Raw genomic sequence first — 19,182 nt, 5'->3', positions numbered from 1 at the left:
ATTTCTGCTCTGAACTGGAAGAAAAGACCTTGAGTAGAAGCTCAACCAATGTTGAGCTTCTACTCAATGCGCTTTAACCAATGTTAAAGCGCATTACCGCCCCCAGGCTCACATTTCAGTGGACATTTAGATGAGAAAATATATATTTAACACATTTAAGGAAAATACTAATAAAATAAAAATAAACAAAATAAATGTTTATTAAGCAATTTTGATAGGAAATTGCTTAATTTTAGAAATTTTTTTACTCTTTTTTTGCTCTATAAAATAGTTGTTTTTAGAATCATTCATCTTAGCAGTGGGATTTACATGAAAAGAGAAACAAATTAAGTTTGAGTGAAAATGTAAATTTTTTTGCACTCTCTGGTCAACTGACTCAGTGAATCAAATGACTCAAAAAAGCCGATTCACTTTGGTGAGTGACTCATTAAAACTCGATTCAGTAAAAAGTATCAAATTTACCATCACTACCTGTGTCGGGTAATCTCGGCGAGTTTTTGTGAAGCGCGTATCGAGGCTCGCTTTGATTACGTATGCAGTGACTGATTCAGTAACTGGCTCGCCGGTTCGCGCCAGATTCGAAATAAAATGGGCAGCAAAACACAGCTGATTGGAAGAAGGAAGAGATTTTTTTAAAATCTCATCTCTTCTAATAAAGTATGCACACAGTACTAAATATCACGAATGATAAGAACCATAATATAAATAAACAACACTACAGATCCTATAATCTGATTTCTGTCTTTTAGTTTATTAAAAAGTGAAGCGCCACACACTAGTTTGTGTCATTATCCAGATGTACATAAGCATGATTACACAGTTACTAGGGGTGGGTTTTGATGATCGATTAAAATCGATTCTTGGATAACGTCATATCGATTCATTAAAATCCTGAATCAATTTTTTTTATATAAATGTATTTTGCCCGAAATGCCAGAATCTCAGGTTAAACCTCACAAAATTTCAACAACCACCAAACAGCTAAAGCAGTGAATGAGAGCAGGAACACAGATTCTGCACAAAGACATAAACACAAAGCACGGAGCCTCCGACGGATCAGAAGCAGTGAGATGTCGCCTTTCTCACCCGACGGCTCGTACGTGGACATGGACACGGTCGGGACTGAAAGCCGACAGCTCGCTGATTCTGATGTTTCGGCGGGTCCGCGCTTTGTGTTTACGCCCTTTTTGCACCGATTCTAAAGCTGTTTGATCTCTCTCCAAACAATATTGACCGAACCAGCAGCAAACAAAGATTCAAACTACGCTTCACATAAACGTCGTCATGAATTCCAAATGAATCATCACAATGCTTCGAACCATGAGTCGACCAGTTGGATGGAAAGCTTCAGTTCATCACAAGGCTTCATCTCACCATCACTACCAAGACGGACCACTATCTGAAACAACTTGTCAAGTGAGCACAGAGCAGAAGTACACAAGGGTGAAGGCTTATGAGAAGTGTTGGCACTGGGATCTGCAAAGTGTCATCTTAAGACTACTTGCAAGCAATTTATAAAGACCCACCCGGATGCCCTCCATGCTGTAAATATAAAGCATGTTCCAGACGACAGGCCTGCTCCCAGAGAAAATTATGTATTCAATCTGAATCAATGGTCAGGCTGCTACTTAGTACTGCTGTTAATATTTAATCAAGTACCATTTATATTGTCAGACCCTATAAAATATTCTTGCTCTTATACACAGTGACTTTACCATTTCTGGTTCGGGACCACTGTCTTCTAAAGGCTGGTAAATCTTCTGGTACAAAATGTGAAGAAGTAAATGTGATGCATTCAGCTATGAATGGAGCGGACAATGTACACTCCAATAGTGGATTTAGTGATCAGTGGTCATGACACTTTGCATGCTAATGATCAAGGAACTGACCTCACAGCCCATTGTTCATTCATTATGCAAAAATTATGCAAGTGTTTATAAGATTGGAGAAACCTGCAGTCAGCTGAGACTGAAGAAGTCTCTGGGATGAGTTACGAAACGTTTGTCCCACTGAAAACGCTACGTCCAGATGAACAGAATCAACTTCTGGGATTTCCTTACCTGGATGATTGAGCGTGCATCTAGATATTACCCACAATTACTTAGGTACACGGGAACAAAGGGACAGCAAGTCAGTTTCTTACAGAGGAAGAAATAAACAAATAATTATACTAAAATTAATTTTAAGCAGTGTGTAATTATTCAGAAAAAGACGGAAAGATACGTCACATCTTTCTACATTTTATTTTTCATAGGATTCAGTTAATCTTTTACATCCTGCCTGGATAAAATGACGAAAATATATGACTTACAATAAAAATATTTTTACTGCAACATAACAAAAAATGAAGGTTTGTGTCTTCATGGAGCAAAACACACTCACATCCTGTAAGAAAACAGACCACTGAAAACATTAAATATATTCTTACCCACGTGTAATTTTCCACATACTGCCTGTTTAAAATGACACAAATTTATGAATTTACTTTTTTTTACTGTAACATTAAAAATTGCAGGAATGGTTGTGTCCTTCTGGAGCAAAACAGACTCACACAATATTGTAAGACAATAGAGCCCATTTAAAACACATTTCCTGTGAGTTACAACAGAAGTGGCACAGCACTGCCACTGATAATTACCTCACAATGAACAGCCAAATAAACAGTAACAGGTCTGACAGTTTGACCCAGAAGGTGAACTCTTCTGACATTTTGCTTTTCTTGTGATCAGATGATGGGAGTAATGTTTGCTCTGCATGCTGTTTGTGGACACAGCCAGTGAAGTTAAACTCGCTAAACTTGTGTTGGGATAACTAACTCCATAAGCTAAGATTTTGTAATCGCGGCTCGATCACTTCACAACATTCATGATCTTCTCTTAAACTCTTTTTCTTTCCATCCTGTCTTGCAGCTCTATTGTCATCATCCTTTCCTGAGTATTGCCCTCTCTTTGAAAAAGGAAGAAGGGGCTCAGAATTGATGTAATCCTGCCCCCACCTTCAACCCAAGTATGTGTGGTAGTCACTGCTACCACACAAACATGTCCTGAACCACGCTCACATACTTCTCTGTCACTTCTGACTTCATCATGCAGTACCACAGTGCCTCTTTTTGCACCCTTTCATGTTTTCACTAGATCTACAAAGACAGTGAAGCTCTGACTTTCTCAGGAAATTAAAGCTGAATTCTGTGAAGCCTGATCTCAAGCTTTTTAAGTTTGACGCAGCATCCAGAAGAACTTTTGTTCAGAACCCCCGTTTCTCCCACTGTGTTCAAATGAACCCTGTCAGGGTAATGTCCCATTGGTCTGCCACTTTTCTCACAGGAGGACACTTTGTGGGTCTTTTGATGGCTCAATAGACTTTTGTAATGGATGAAAGCCTTTCCACAGTCACCACATACAAATGATTTAACTCCAGAGTGGGTGCGCTGATGTGATTTTAAGCAAGTCATATGAGTAAAAGCTTTTCCACAGTCACCACATACAAATGATTTAACTCCAGAGTGGGTGCGCTGATGTGATTTTAAGCCAGTCATGTGAGTAAAAGCCTTTCCACAGTCACCACATACAAATGATTTAACTCCAGAGTGGATGAGCTGATGCATTTTTAACCTACTAATCCCAGTAAAAGAATTTCCACACAGATCACAGACAAATGATTTACCTCCAACATGGATCATATAATGTCTGTTAAAGTGAGTTTTTAGAGTAAAAGACTTTCCACACTGATCACAGCTGAATGGTTTCACACCGGTGTGGATCAGCTGATGTCTTTTTAAGCTGGCTCTATGAGTAAAGGTCTTCCCACATTGATCACAGCTGAATGGTTTCACCCCTGTGTGGATCAGCTGATGTGATTTTAAGTGACCAATCTGAGTAAAAGACTTTCCACACAGATCACAGCTGAAAGCTTTAACTTCAGTGTGGATGACCTGATGTAATTTTAAGCTCCATCTATGAGTAAAGGTCTTCCCACATTGATCACAGCTGAATGGTTTCACCCCTGTGTGGATCAGCTGATGTGCTTTTAAGTGACCAATCTGAGTAAAAGACTTTCCACACTGATCACAGCTGAAAGCTTTAAATTTCGTGTGGACGACCTGATGTGTTTTTAAGCTCCATCTATGAGTAAAGGTCTTCCCACATTGATCACAGCTGAATGATTTCACCCCCGTGTGGATCAGCTGATGTGATTTCAAGTTACAAATCTGAGTAAAAGACTTTCCACACTGATCACAGCTGAATGGTTTCACACCGGTGTGGATCAGCTGATGTGATTTTAAGTTGCATCTTAGAGTAAAGGTCTTTCCACACTGATCACAGCTGAATGGTTTCACACCGGTGTGGATCAGCTGATGTGATTTTAAGCTACCAATCAGAGTAAAGGTCTTTCCACACTGGTCACAGCTCAAGCTTCTCTCCTCCCCGTTGGCGCGCTTGCGTCTTCTGGGCTGCTTCATAGCAGGAAAAGTCTTTTCCACAGGGATCGCCGCTGGCTCATCTTTACTTTCTGGTGCTGGATGTTTTTGGTTGATGTCATCCATGTGCTGAGGTTTGGGCCTGCTTTCACTTCTTTCTCCTGTAATGACAAAGAACCCAAACAGTGACATCAGGTCTATACCTTCAGCTCATCCACAAGTGCCCCCTCTTACCTCACAAAGATAAACAGTTTCACCATCTGCCAAACGTCTCAGGTGCCTGGGGACGCTATGCTGTGGTAAACATTCGAAGTGAGCTCATTTTGGGGATAAAAGTAGTAAAAGTTCAAGATTGTGAATAAAATTTTGGCTTGTGTGACTTCAAAGTTTTTTAGTTTTTACTTTGTTCAAATTTGAAGAACATCACACTTACAATGTGCAGTTCAGGTTGTATGTGTGAGAGCTGTACAACCAAATCCACACTGACTCAGATTTCCCTCTGATTAACCACGAGGGTGTCACAGTTATCAAAGTCTGCAGACACTGTCAGCTGCAATCAACACCTTTGTGGCGGAGGTGTGGTCCGGGGCGCGGCTGCAGGGGAGGAGTGGTGCAGTGAGCTCGACGGGGCGGTGCTGGTAAGAACAGCTGATGGCGATTTTGGACTGATGGTGGTTTTCCTTCCCTTTATATAGTGAGGCGGAGAGGAGTGGAGGAGCGCTAAGGGAAAAGAGACACACATCAGCTGGGATCGAGAGCTGTCAGTCTGTGCGTCATATTGTCTGCTGTGTAAATATCAATAAATGTGGTCCTTGGCAATACGGATCTGCGTGTGTGTGTGTGTGCGCTTGGGCCTGGTATACTCCACAACCTTTTATTATAATGCACAGGTGATGTTGTGGATAGGTGTAGCTTTGGGTCACGTGGTGCCGGTAATAGTAATAGTGATTGCTATATCACCTGTTCACATCCCGAGGGAATTTTTGTGAATGAGTGGGTGATGGAGGAAGTCGACCATTGCTGACCGCTCAAGCTTAGAATGTTTTTTTGATCACTGTTTTTCTACAGATTTTAAGGATTTGATAACAAACAAAGAAGTTTTTAATCTGGAACTTTGACATACGTTTTGAACTGCGGGCGCGTCAACATTATTCCCCTATTCAGCTGCTCGGCAACTCAAAGGCTTGACAGTCGCCAATATTTGTCAGCAAAAACGTGCGACGGCAATGGAGCCTCCCGCAATCAGCGCTGAATAAACGCCGACGCGAGCCCACACGCCATCGCCACTACACCCATAAAATCGGCTAGTCTGACAGATAAGGAGAAGACGACGGTGGTATGTAAACTGTGTTATTGTGCTGCGTGTTGTTTGTTTGAACGCAGTTTGGATTCTGACCATACGAAGATGTTTTCGTGACACGCCCACCGCTACGTTTGCTGTTGGATTTGGTGTGTGTGTGTGTGCTGTGGCTCTGCAAGCATTCAACTGAGTTTGAAGGAATCGCTGTTGCCTTTGTTTTGGATTTTGGCATGCTGCTTATGTTGAATGCTTAAAATGACTGGATCGCAGGCTGCATCTGTTGTTGGAAAAACTGAAAAGGATAAAAGATTAATTTCCCTCACTGAGAAAGCTCTTGCAAACAAAATTGAAACCATCCAAACAGATCGGAAAAGGCATGTAAACAAAATAAAAAGTGTTATTATGGCACTTAAAGAGGTAATGAAAGGTGATAAAAATCATTCACAAGTCAAAAAACAGTTTGATGAGTTAACACACCTGTTTAAGGATGCCAGTGCATTGCATGAATCTTTACTTTCTCTAATCTCATTTGATGAGAAAGATAAACAAAATACATGGTTCTCAAGCATCGCTAAATACAATAAAGGGTTTATGGAGGATGTTAAGATATGGCTTTCTGAAACGTTCGGGGAGGCCATCATCTGACAAAGCACAGTCACAGGAAACTTCCCTGGGAGGAGAAGTGGAGGTGCGAGAACACATTGGAAAATCAAGATGGCGGCGTGCACGGGTGCAGCTCTCCAGTTTGGTGCTCATTTTTACTTTTAATGTGGATATTTTTTAATGTTTGCAACGCCGCCATCTCTTACAGTCGCCAGAACCTAATTGACCTAGGTTTTAAATATAGTTTGTCTGTTTCTGGCGACTATCAGCGAACACAAAACATCCTGGAGGAGATAGCGAGACCGCCGGGGTCACCGTGGATGGTCTGCCCGCCCAGCAAGCGTAGAAGGCGACGGAGGGAAAGAAAGAAGAGGGGATGCCGGTCGGGCTCAGACGCTAGGCTACGCAAACATCCACACCGGCCAGCACTTCCGAGCCTTTTCCTATCGAACGCCAGATCCATCACCCACAAATTGGAGCTACAGATAGCCACCACGAGCTTTGCACGTAACTGCAGCATTATTCTTATTACGGAGACGTGGCTTCACCCGCTGATTCCCGACGCTGCAGTCGAGTTAGCAGGCCGCACGCTACACCGGCATGACAGAAACAGCAACTCAGGTAAAAGCAGAGGAGGGGGGCTATATGTTTACGTGCATAACGAGTGGTGTTGTAACACAGCAGGATCATTCACACACACTGCTCTCCTGATTTGGAGGTTCTGGCAGTCTCGTACAGACCTTTTTACATCCCGAGGGAGTTTAGAGTAGTCATTGTGATAGCTGTTTATATACCGCCGGATGCTAACGTTAGCACGGCTCTTTGCCTCTTGCTCTACACCATAAACAAACAACAGCTTGCCCACCCCGATGGGGTTTTTATTGTCGCCGGCGACTTTAACAAAGCGTGCCTAAAGACTGTGCTTCCTAAATTTGCCCAGTTTGTGGACTTTGCTACGAGAGGAGAACCCACTTTGGACCATGTCTATAGAGATTGACAGACCACGTGACTTTCGCGCATTGCAAAACAATCCAAGTACCGCATCAAATGCAAGCATTTGCAGCACCGCAAAACGTTCATTCTTCGGTTCCAATAAATTCTTGCTTTTTCTTTGCCCCCCAAAAAGGTATGTACAAAACGAAGGAGAACAATCCCGGTCCGTACAAAGACAGACTTGATGAAAAGTCAAAGAAAAGATACGAGGAAAAAAATCAAACCAGTGAAAGGGTTAGACCCTTACGAGCACACAGAGGGACAAAATACGTTAGCATGCTGCCCAACTTTCACCATGCTCATATTTATAATTATACGGTTCTTGGAGTGAGTGCATACACTCGTGAAGTTTAGTACCGTATTTTCACGACCATAAGGCGCACTGTGCTAAAAGGCGCAGTCTCAGTTATGTGTGCCCTTACTGTATTTAACACACACATAAGGCGCACTGGACCATAGGGCGCATACAAGTACCGTATGCGTATTTAAAAATAAAGCGGGAGCAAACCTGAATTCGGTACCTTACTCACATTTCTATTGCCGGTAATCGTCATCATCAACAACACACAAGCATACAAGTGTGCGTATTTAAAAATAAAGCAGGAGCAAAACTGAGTTTGGTACTCACATTTTTATCATCAATCAAACCCATCGAAGTCCTCATCCTCTGTGTCTGAATTGAACTGCTGCGCTAAATCTCCATCAAACATGCCAGGTTCACTGTCTTCACTGTCAGAGTCACTTTCCGTGCCGTGCGGCTCCTCGGAAACGATGCCGGCTTTTGCGAAAGCTCGAACAACAGTGCCAGCAGACATGTTAGCCCAAGCATCTACAATCCATTGGCAAATTGTGGCGTAACTCGCCCGGCGCCGCCTTCCACTCTTAGTGAAACTGCGTGGAAAAAACCACCTGGTCTCCTTACATACACCTCCCTCAGCCAGTCTTTCATCATTTCCTCATCCATCCAGCCCTTTTCATTTGCCTTAATGATGATTCCTGCTGGAAACTTCTCTTTAGGCAAAGTCTTTCGCTTAAAAATCACCATAGGCGGCAGTTTCTGTCCATTAGCATGGCAGCCAAGCACAACAGTAAAAGAAGACTTTTCATACCCGTTGTGCGTATCGCTACCGTGCTGGTCCCCTTCTTCTCCACAGTGTGACTCACCGGGATGTCAAAAGTGAGCGGGACCTCGTCCATGTTTGTGATGTGGCTGGGCTGGATGTTTTTGTCGCCGATGTGTTTGCTGCAGTAGGAGCGGAAGATGGCCAGCTTTTCCTTATAATCCGCTGGAAGTTGCTGCGCTACCATAGTCCTGGTCCGGATGGAAAAATGGCACCGTTTCATAAAACGAAAGCACCAAGACGGACCTCCTTGGAAATGTTCAATGTTCATCTCTTCAGCTAGTGAAACTGCTTTTAGCCGAATGGTGACCGTCGAAACGCTTCTCCCGCTCGCTCTTTGCTCGATGATCCACCGCTCGAGTCTTTCCTCCAACTCGGGCCACCTCGCCTTATGTCCGCGGAAACTCAGCTGCGTTTTCTTGACCTGCCGGAGCTTGTTTTCCAGCTTCCTCCATTTGCGAACCATCGATTCGTTAATCTTAAATTCTCTCGCCGCTGCTCGATTTCCATGTTCCTCCGCGTAGCTGATTGCCTTCAGTTTAAACTGTGCTTCGTAAGCGTGTCTCTTTGCCATTTTCAGGGTTGTTAAAACAACGATGTCCTGCATAATGCACATACCTGTTCTTTTATACAGGTATGTGCGATTGTCCCGGTATATACGATCAACGCCCACACTTCACCCTTTAGCGTTCTCATGGTGTTCTCTACTACGTCCTCCTTACAACACATAGGGCGCGCCGCACTTTTTGAAGAAAATCTAAGACTTTTAAGTGCGCCTTATGGTCGTGAAAATACGGTAACTTCAGGTCACTGCAACAAGCCCAGGTACAGTTTACCGACGGATGGGTGCAGGACCTTGAAATGCACCGTGTAGAACGAAAGACCATCGTACGTATCATAAGTTTACCAGTCTTACAAATCGTCTTCATAAATACACATTCGTTAACAGTTTATTAATAGGACCTTTGAGCTCAACAATAATTAATTAGTAGTGGAAATAATTTCTGGTACGCATCACAGAAATGTAGCAGTGACAAATATTGTATGCTGTAATCGTACTGGGCAATTAGTGATACAAAACAACTGTTTTATCCTGTGAATAAAAGTATATGTTTTTGTCAATGTACCATGGTAATAACAGAAGCGAAACGCAATATTGTGTCAGGACAATTCACTATTTATGCACAATAAACAAAGGAGCATAGCGCGATAATTTCTGTTCAGCGCCAGACTTGCTTGTAACCTATATCACTAATTATGTTAAGAAAAATGACGCATTAACTACAACAGCAGACTGACCTTTGTGGAAATGCTTGGAGCAGACTAACCTGTGAGCTGGAGTGTTCTGGGACGTTATATTTGGTCTTTGAATGGCTGTAATCCAGTCGCCTCTTTGTTACTTCGGAAACATGGCTCGAACAATTTCTCTTCAACGACGTAATCCGATAAAAACCGATCTCTTTACCCGTCGGCTTCCCGTGGCTGTCATGCGACCGGCTATTGCAGTTAATAATACAACAGCTTCTTGCCATTTTTTGTGTTTCTTTTTATCGCTGTATAACCGATTTCAATTGAAAGCCTGCGTGCGCTAGTACCTCTTGCCACGAGTTCCCAGAATTCTTTACGGTTTTACCCCTGAATGACGTCACATTTTCAATCTCTATTCAAACATCAGGCATGCTTTCAGAGCGACACCCCTCCCCCACCTGGCTGGATCTGACCACCTCTGCATGTCCCTCACCCCCACCTACACCCCCCTGCTGAGAAAAATAAAGCCCCAGACAAAGACAATAAAAACCTGGCCTGAAGGAGCCCTTTCTCAACTGCAGGACTGCTTCTCAACAACTGTATGGGATTTATTCTGCAGCCACAACCTCCAGGAGTACACGGACACTGTACTCTCGTACATCAGGAACTGTGTTGACAATGTCACCGTCAACAAAAGGGTCAGGGTGTTTCCAAATCAAAAACCCTGGATGAATAGCAAAGTGCAATCCCTCCTAAAAAGCCGCAACACTGCCTTCAAGTCAGGGGACAGGGCTGCATATAGGGCGGCCAGGGCAGACAGGAGTAGAGGAATCAGAAAAGCTAAGGCTGCCTATAGGAGGAGGATTGAAGATCACTTTGCTGACAACGACCCCAGAAAAATGTGGCAGGGGATCAATCACATTACCAACTACAGAAGCAATAACCAGGCGACATCTAGGACTGATGCCTCGCTGGCTGAGGATCTAAACCGTTTCTTCGCCCGCTTTGAGACGACCAGGCCCCCAGCTGCCACACCACTTCCACCCGCCCCCAGCACTGGCACACTAACACTCAGGGAGCATCAAGTGAGGTGTGTTCTAAGGTCAGTGAATCCCAGGAAGGCGGCAGGTCCTGATGGAATACATGGAAAGGTTCTCAGAGCATGTGCTGACGAACTGACCGGAGTCTTCACTAAAATCTTCAACCTTTCCTTGTCATCAAACACCATCCCGCCCTGCCTCAAAACCTCCACCATCATCCCCATCGCCAAGAAGACAGCTGTGGCCAGCCCAAATGACTACAGGCCTGTTACACTTACGCCTGTAGTGATGAAGTGCTTTGAGAGACTGGTCTGTCAGCACATCAGGGCCAGTCTGCCTCCCACTCTGGACCCCCACCAATTTGCCTAGAGGACAAATCGATCCACCGAGGACGCTATCACCATAGCGCTCCACACTGCGCTGAGTCACCTGGCGCACCAAGGAAGCTATGTGAGAATGCTCTTCCTGGACTTCAGCTCAGCATTCAATCATATCATCCCGGAGATCCTGGTCCAGAAACTGTCTCACCTGGGACTCTCCACCCCCATCTGCCTCTGGATCAAGGACTTCCTGACAAATAGACCACAGTCTGTCAGACTCGGCCCCCACCAGCACCATCACACTCAGCACCGGGTCTCCACAAGGATGTGTTTTGAGTCCCCTCTTGTTTATGCTCTACACATCCGACTGCTCCCCTACCCATCTCTCAAACACCATCATAAAGTTCGCGGATGACACCACTGTGCTTGGACTCATCTCAAGGGGGGATGAGTCGGACTACAGAGATGAGGTCAACAGACTGACTAAGTGGTGTTCAGTTAACAACCTCCAACTGAACACCACGAAAACTAAAGAACTTATCTTGGACTTCAGGAAGGACAGAGCAGACCCGGCCCCACTCTACATCCACGGGAACTGTGTGGAGAGGGTACACTCCATGAGGTTTCTGGGCGTGCACATCTCTGATGACCTCTCCTGGACTGCAAATACCACAGCGGTGGTTAAAAAGGCCCAGCAGCGTCTCCACTATCTGAAAGTGCTCAGGAGGAACAACCTGGAGGAGAGGCTGCTGGTGACATTTTACAGAGCCACCATAGAGAGCGTCCTAACGTACGGCATAACATCATGGTATGCAGGATGCTCAGCTGCGGACAGGAAAGTACTGCAGAGGGTCATCAACACAGCCCAGAACATCACTGGCTGCTCTCTGCCCAGCCTGGAGGTCACTGCAAACTCTCGGTACCTCAGCAGAGCTGGCAATATCATCAAGGACCACTCTCACCCCAGCAACCAACTGTTTGAACTATTACCGTCAGGCCGACGGTACAGGTCACATAAAACCAGGACAAACAGATTCAGGGATAGCTTCTTTCCCAGAGCTATCACCGTAGTAAATAAGCACAAAAACAATTGAACCATAGCTATTCCATACAGTCACTGTCATTATATTATGCTGCTATTCATGCTGTCATTATATTAATGCTGCTATCCTGTATATATTGTACATACTATTGTTTGAGTACTTACGATTGTTTTTTTTTTCGTACTTTTTATATTTTACATTTATATTTATTATTGAAACTTGCACCAAGGGAGTGGCACTCCAATTTTGTTGTACTCTGTATAATGACAATAAAGGCTATTCTATTCTATTCTGAAAAGAACCTCAATCATCTCTTAATCCCCAGAATGATGTTAATGATAAAGTGTCGCCATCCGACAGTGTGTCAAATAAAGGCAGTAGGTCAAGCTCAAGAGTATCATCTACTTCATCTGCACGTCTCAGGGCAGAAGCTGAAATGGCCGCCTTGCTCGCACATCAACATGTGCTGAAAGAAAAACACTCTCTTGAAGAACAAGAGGAACTGAGGAGAAAGAACAACTTCAGCTTGAAGCAGATATAGCTGCAACTGTTGCAAAGGTGAACGTGCTAAGAACTGGATCCACTATGCGGAGCGTCACTTCACGGAAATCTAATGGAATGGAATCATATTTTAAAACAAAGGGAAAACGGCCTTGAAATTCTTAATGCGGATGCAGAGACTTTTGTTCCACAGACGCTTACAAAAGGAAATGCAATCACTGGGAATGCAGAGCTTCAAGTAAAAACAGTGCAACAGAATATGAAAAGGGAAAGGCCTGCACCAGCTCTTATGGGCCTTCTGACGCTTTTGGATCAATTCCACCTTTGCCTAAGCCACAAGCTGCTCATCCAGTAGCCAATGAAAATCTGTTGTCCATTATGGAAAAACAAAATGAATTAACTTGTATGTTGGTCCATCAGCAAAGTCTTTCTTCACTGCCCAAAAGGGAGATTCAAACCTTTGATGGTGACCCTTTACATTTTCAGGCTTTTATGCGCTCGTTTGAACAGGTCATAGAAGCAAAGACTGGCGATGCTGGCGACTGCCTGCATTATCTTGCAAAGTACACCAAGGGGCAGCCCAATGAACTTGTTAAAAGCTGTCAACATATGTCTGGAAGTGCTGGATATGTAAAGGCAAAGACTCTGCTGTATGAGCACTTTGGGAATGGACATGTGATTGCATCTGCTTGTTTGAACAAAGTTCACTCATGGTCACTGATTAGATCGGAAGATGGAAAAGCTCTTCAGGCATATTGTTTGTTCTTACGTGGATGCTGCAATGCAATGGAAGAGATTAATGATCTCTCTGAATTAAATACACCTGCCAATATGCTTGCTGTGATTAGAAGACTGCCATATAAGTTAAAAGACAAATGGCGAACAGTACCATGTGACATTCAGGAGAGGCAACATCGCAGAGCCGCATTCATTGACATTGTTTCCTTCCTTGAGCGTCAAGTTAAAATTGCAACAGATCCTGTCTTTGGAAATCTATGTGACATTCCAGCAACACATCTAACAGCCAAGGGCAGCAATGGAGGGAAACGTTCTCCACATCTAAGAGCTAAAGGAAGTAGCTTTGCCACAACAGTCTCTGATGTTGAGAGACAGAATCAGACAGGGGCTCAAGATCGTCACAGCACTGTGAAGGCTTGTTTTTTTCTGCAAAGGCAGACACACACTGGAGTCATGTGCTCTGCTTGATAAGAAACCTCATAATAAGAAGATTTCTTTTCTTAAAAAGAATAGCATCTGTTTTGGCTGTTTGTATACTGGGCACATAAACAAAGAATGCAGAAAACGCCTTTCATGTAAAATCTGTGGTCTCTGACATGCAAGTATACTCCATATCCACCACAAAGAGAAGAATGAAGTCAAACCTAATAATGAGGCAGATAACATTCCTGTTACGATCCAGACTAGTGGTCTTACTGGGGCCGGTGAACAGGACTGTAAGCTTGCCATTGTGCCAGTTAAAGTAAAATCAAAGAGAGGTCAAAGAATAGTGGAAACGTATGCCTTTCTGGACCAAGGGAGTTCAGCATCCTTTTGTACAGTGGGTCTTATGGACAAGCTGAATTTTTCTGGGAGGAGGACAAAGATTCTCCTGCGCACCATGGGACAGGAGAAAGTGGTGGACAGTTTCATTGTACCTGAACTTGAAGTTGCTGGATTGGACAGTGACATGTACTGTGATATGCCTAACCTCTTCACTCAGCATAAAATGCCTGTAGATATTGGTAACATCCCAAATCAACAGGACCTGGATGACTGGCCACATTTGAAGCATGTTCATTTGCCAGAAATTAAGGCCAATGTGGAGCTTTTGATTGGCATGAATATGCCCAGAGCTCTAGAACCTTTGGAGGTCATCCGGAGTGTAGGTGATGGACCTTTTGCCATTAGGACTGTGCTTGGCTGGACAGTGAATGGGCCACTTAATCGAGAATGCTGTGGAAGGCCAGGATGTTTGGCAACAGTTACTGCCAACAGAGTTTCTGCTGTCAACCTGGACAAGCTATGGAAACAGCAGTTCAAGATGGACTTTCCAGAGAGCAGCGATGATGAACAGATGGGGCTGTCAAAGGAAGACTTGAAGTTCCTGGAATTGGCCAGCAAGTCGGTGACTTTGGGGGATTGGCACTACAGCATTGCCCTGCCACTGAAAGACCGAGACATAAGAATGCCTGACAACCGTGCAATCGCTGAGCAACGAGCCTTAGGTTTGAAGAAAAGGTTAATCAGAGATAAAGACTTTCACAAAGACTACACTGCCTTCATGACAGATCTCATATCTAAAGGATATGCAAAGAGAGTGCCAGTCGCAGAATTAGAGCGCAGTGATTGGAAGCTTTGGTATATCCCTCACCATGGGGTTTACCATCCTACCAAGGGGAAGATGCGGGTCGTCTTTGACTGTGCAGCATCATTCCAGGGTGTCTCTCTTAATGCGCAGCTCCTGAGTGGTCCTGACTTAACAAACTGTTTGGTTGGCGTACTGACGAGGTTCAGAAAAGAGCCTATTGTTTTGATGTCTGACATCGAGGCTATGTTTCACCAGGTGCATGTGCCAGAGGAAGATGCTGACCTTTTGAGGTTTCTTTGGTGGCCCGGTGGTGATTACAATCAGAGCATGCAGGAGTACAGGATGGGTGTTCATTTGTTTGGGGCAACGTCCTCTCTGAGCTGTGCTAACTACGCCCTGCGGAAATGCGCAGAGGACAACAAAGCATACTTCAGCCAGCAGGTGACTGACACCATTCTGTATAGTTTTTATGTGGATGACTGCCTTGCTTCAATATGCTCTGAAGAAGAAGCCATCAATCTTTACTCAGACCTCAGAGACATTTGCACCAAGGGTGGTTTCCACTTAACAAAGTGGATCAGCAATAGCCGCAGCGTTTTGGCAGTTATACCTGAGGAGGAAAGAGCAAATGAAGTTAAGGACCTAGACCTGGATTGTGACCTTTTACCTATTGAGCGGGCATTGGGAGTGAAGTGGTGCCTGCAGTCAGATGCATATAAGTTCTGCATATCCATCCCAAACAGACCATTGACTGGGAGAGCGATCCTATCCACAGTAAGCTCCTTCTATGACCCTCTGGGGTTCCTTGCTCCTGTTATCTTCACAGCCAAGAGAATCCTTCAAGATCTGTGCCAGAGGGGGATAGGATGGGATGATGCTATACCATCAGCAGTTGCTCAAGAGTGGAAAAGCTGGGTAGAAGAATTGCATCTGTTGAACAACATCAGCACGGGACGATGTTTAAAACCTTCTGATTTTGGACAGACGACCACTGCTCAGTTGCACCACTTTGCAGATGCGAGTGAGTGAGAAGGGCTATGGGGCCGTTACCTACCTGTTGCTGTACAACAGTCGCTCACAGATGCACAGTTCCTTCATAATGGGAAAATCCAGGGTGGCACCTTTAAAACCAGTCACAATCCCTCGCATGGAATTGACGGCAGCAGTGGTAGCAGTTTGCATGGATAGAATGTGGAGGAGGGAGTTGAGACTACCTCTCCTAAACTGTCTTTTGGACGGACAGCACCGCAGTGTTGAAATATATAAACAATGAGACTTCCAGGTTCCGTGTTTTTGTGGCGAACAGAGTGTCAGAAATCCTCAAGGCTTCTAGTGCCTCCCAATGGAGGTATGTGAACACCACACATAACCCTGCGGACCTTGCCTCCAGAGGTATGAAGGCAGAGACCTTTTTACGTGACACTGAATGGATATCTGGTCCTGCATTTCTTACACAGCCAGAGAACAATTGGCCTGTGAACCCAGAAAACTTGCAAGAACTTCCACATGAAGATCCTGAAGTTAAGGTGTCTGCTGCCATCGAGGTCTTACAAGCACACGATGATGATCATCCTCTGACCCTTTTAATCCATCGTGCCTCATACTGGACTCGTCTCATCAGGGTGATGGGTTGGATTTTGAGGTTCAAGACATTGGACGAGGAAGGGCTCCAAACTGCTCTTTGTGAAGTGGAGTCAGTCCTCAACAGTAGACCCATTACGCTGGAATCCACTGATCCAAATTATTTGGAAGCATTAACACCAAACCATCTCCTTCTCAAGTCCAACCCGTCTTTACCACCTGGCCTGTTCCGCCTGTTCTACGCACGTAAACGATGGAGGCAAGTTCAATATATATCTGACCTGTTTTGGAACAGATGGACTAAAGAGTACTTGCCACAACTTCAGCAGCGCCAGAAATGGGGAAGGATTAAATGCAACTTTGTTCCTGGAGATGTGGTCCTTCTAGTGGATGATTCTGCACCTCGTGGTTCATGGATCATTGGGAGAGTCACCGGAGCTGCACCAGATGAAAAGGGGCTTGTGCGTCAGGTCTGGATTAAGACCCCAACCAGCCATGTGTGCAGACCCGTCACAAAGATATGCCTTCTTCAGGAGGCCTCTGACCCATGACGATGACATTTTTGACACAGAGTGACATAACTAACTTTGAATTGACTTTAATGTTATGAGATGTACATCACAGACTGACTATATTTAGGCTAAGTGCTGGTAACCTCTGGCCTATGAATGACTGACCGTGTGCAGACAGAAGAAAAGAAGAGAAGAAATGAGAAAATAACTTTGGTGGACTTTTGAGTATGTTACGTTGTCTCACTGGGTGTCTGTGATGTGATGAAGTGTGTCTGTGATGTGATGAAGTGTGTGTTGTGAGTTATGGTGTTGGATGTGTAATTATTACTGTAAGAATGTAATAATTAGGGGCCGGAATGTTATGGATAGGTGTAGCTTTGGGTCACGTGGTGCCGGTAATAGTGATTGCTATATCACCTGTTCACATCCCGAGGGAATTTTTGTGAATGAGTGGGTGATGGGAGAAGTCGACTTTTGCTGACCGCTCAAGCTTAGAATGTTTTTTGATCACTGTTTTTCTACGGATTTTAAGGATTTGATAACAAATAAAGAAGCTTGCAATCTGGAACTTTGACATACGTTTTGAACTGCGGGCGCGTCAACATTATTCCCCTATTCAGCTGCTCGGCAACTCAAAGGCTTGACAGGCGCCAATAGGTGAGTTATAATGTATCTCCACTAGAAGATGGTCCCCTGTTATCTACTTTTTCACAGGCAAGCGTGGGTGAGAGTCTACAGCATTCTACCCCCCAAGGACACGTAGTCTAATGCCTTTATTTTTCATGACCATGTCCACTTAATACTGCACTATATGGTTATATGGCATTTTAGTTAATATACAGCATAGAATTGAGGCACTTCAAATATTTTCATCTCAACACCTCCTCCCTGGAGATAAGGAGGAGTCTCACTATCTGCCTAATGTCTCATGGTGCCTGGGAGTGTCAGTCCAACTCACTCACAATACCCATCTGTGTGTGGAATAACATATTTGATGTTTTCCTATATGTAGAACAAAGTCGCACAAAATGTACTATAGATATTACTAAAGTGATATTGTCAAAACATATGATCAACACATAAAATAAAGAAATGTCCATCACACGAGTTAGCAGCTTACACAAGAAAAGACGTCAGAAAGAATATGAAAGAAAAGTGGAAAAGGAAAACAGAGCATTATTAATGAAGTCATGATCACTCCACAGACATCACCTTCATATGAAGAGAAACAAAGAGTGTAACTCAAATGATAAAACATTAAGTTCCTGAGGCAGACAAACAGAGAGGCTAAACAGAAGGCAGAAATCAAACCAAAATGAGCTAAGAGAGAGAGACCCTGTAGAAAATGATGAAGTTAAGCAACCAGTGTAGTTATAACTGACTTACTCTGGATCTCCTCTCAGACTCAGGAGGGGACGAGCGGGCCGGCTTTGTAGTTGGAGTCGGACCAGCAGAGACAATGGGCTCACTGACCTCCACTCCCCAAGTCAGTCACCACGAGGACAAGTTCTTTGTTTAGAGATGATTTAATCCAAGCTCACCAACAACATCACTCAGCTGTCCTCGTCAGAACTAATGAAATAAAAGCAGTAACATTTAGAAACGTCAGTTTACTAAACATAAAAATATTGCTCTATTAGCCTCGCTCACATGTTCTGTAAAGATTAAATGACTTAAATCATCACGTGGTTTACAAAAACACATTGTTAATCTCAGCAAATAAGTGCGCATCCAGAAATAACTGTTTCATCTCGTTTGACATGGAAACTTAAAATTACAAAGACACACTGAACGCACCTTCCTACCAGCTGTAACCTAGCAGGAGAACGTACGTTCGTCTTCGCAGCTGCAATACATACCTCACAAAAAGCCGTTCATCAATTAGATTTAACACGACGCTTCTCCACAATACTTTGATGCGGGTTCTTCAAAAAGTGCCCTTTTTTTTTTTTTAAACGGCGGAAAGACACAGCAAAGAGCACAGTACGCACAACCCTTCGTCTTCGTCTTCTCCCCTACTTCTTCTTCTGCTTCTTCTTCTTAAATTCTATTGGCGGTTTGCAAACAATAAAATGGTGCGTTACCGCCACCAACTGGTATGGAGTGTCGACCCTCAAACCCTCCCCAAATGTTTACTCTCTTTTAAAAACTGGAATAAAGCCTGATAATTAGTGATGTGTCCTGTGTGTCGAAGC

General features: G+C 44.0%; 1 protein-coding gene across 9 annotated transcripts; it reads right to left on the bottom strand.

The window, feature by feature from the left end:
• Positions 1 to 2,228: 2,228 nt before the first annotated feature.
• LOC146662653 (uncharacterized) lies at positions 2,229 to 18,991 on the bottom strand. 9 transcript variants are annotated; one of them, XM_085417471.1, is made up of 5 exons: positions 18,847 to 18,991; positions 18,374 to 18,559; positions 4,851 to 5,137; positions 4,652 to 4,711; positions 2,229 to 4,578 (listed from the first exon to the last, which is right to left on the bottom strand). In XM_085417471.1, exon 5 carries the CDS (start codon positions 4,541 to 4,543, stop codon positions 3,173 to 3,175), a length of 1,371 nt encoding a protein of 456 aa, XP_085273597.1. In that variant the 5' UTR covers positions 4,544 to 4,578; positions 4,652 to 4,711; positions 4,851 to 5,137; positions 18,374 to 18,559; positions 18,847 to 18,991; the 3' UTR covers positions 2,229 to 3,172. The 9 variants fall into 9 exon arrangements, with proteins under 9 accessions (XP_085273597.1, XP_085273600.1, XP_085273596.1 ...); XM_085417474.1 differs by having other exon boundaries at positions 4,981 to 5,137; XM_085417470.1 differs by having other exon boundaries at positions 4,652 to 5,137.
• Between the last annotated feature and the right edge of the window lie 191 nt (positions 18,992 to 19,182).

The sequence above is a fragment of the Rhamphochromis longiceps genome, linkage group LG9, assembly GCF_057381845.1.
Source record: "Rhamphochromis longiceps isolate RC_006_pf linkage group LG9, R_longiceps_female_GT1.1, whole genome shotgun sequence".
In the NCBI taxonomy this organism is placed as follows: Eukaryota; Metazoa; Chordata; class Actinopteri; order Cichliformes; family Cichlidae; genus Rhamphochromis; species Rhamphochromis longiceps.
Note: the sequence above shows the minus strand (reverse complement) of the source record. Positions and strands in the feature narration are given on the sequence as shown.

Bases quoted from the DNA above. Each gene is read 5' to 3' on its own strand.
- LOC146662653 (XM_085417470.1), bottom strand. From the start codon at position 4,543: ATGGATGACATCAACCAAAAACATCCAGCACCAGAAAGTAAAGATGAG.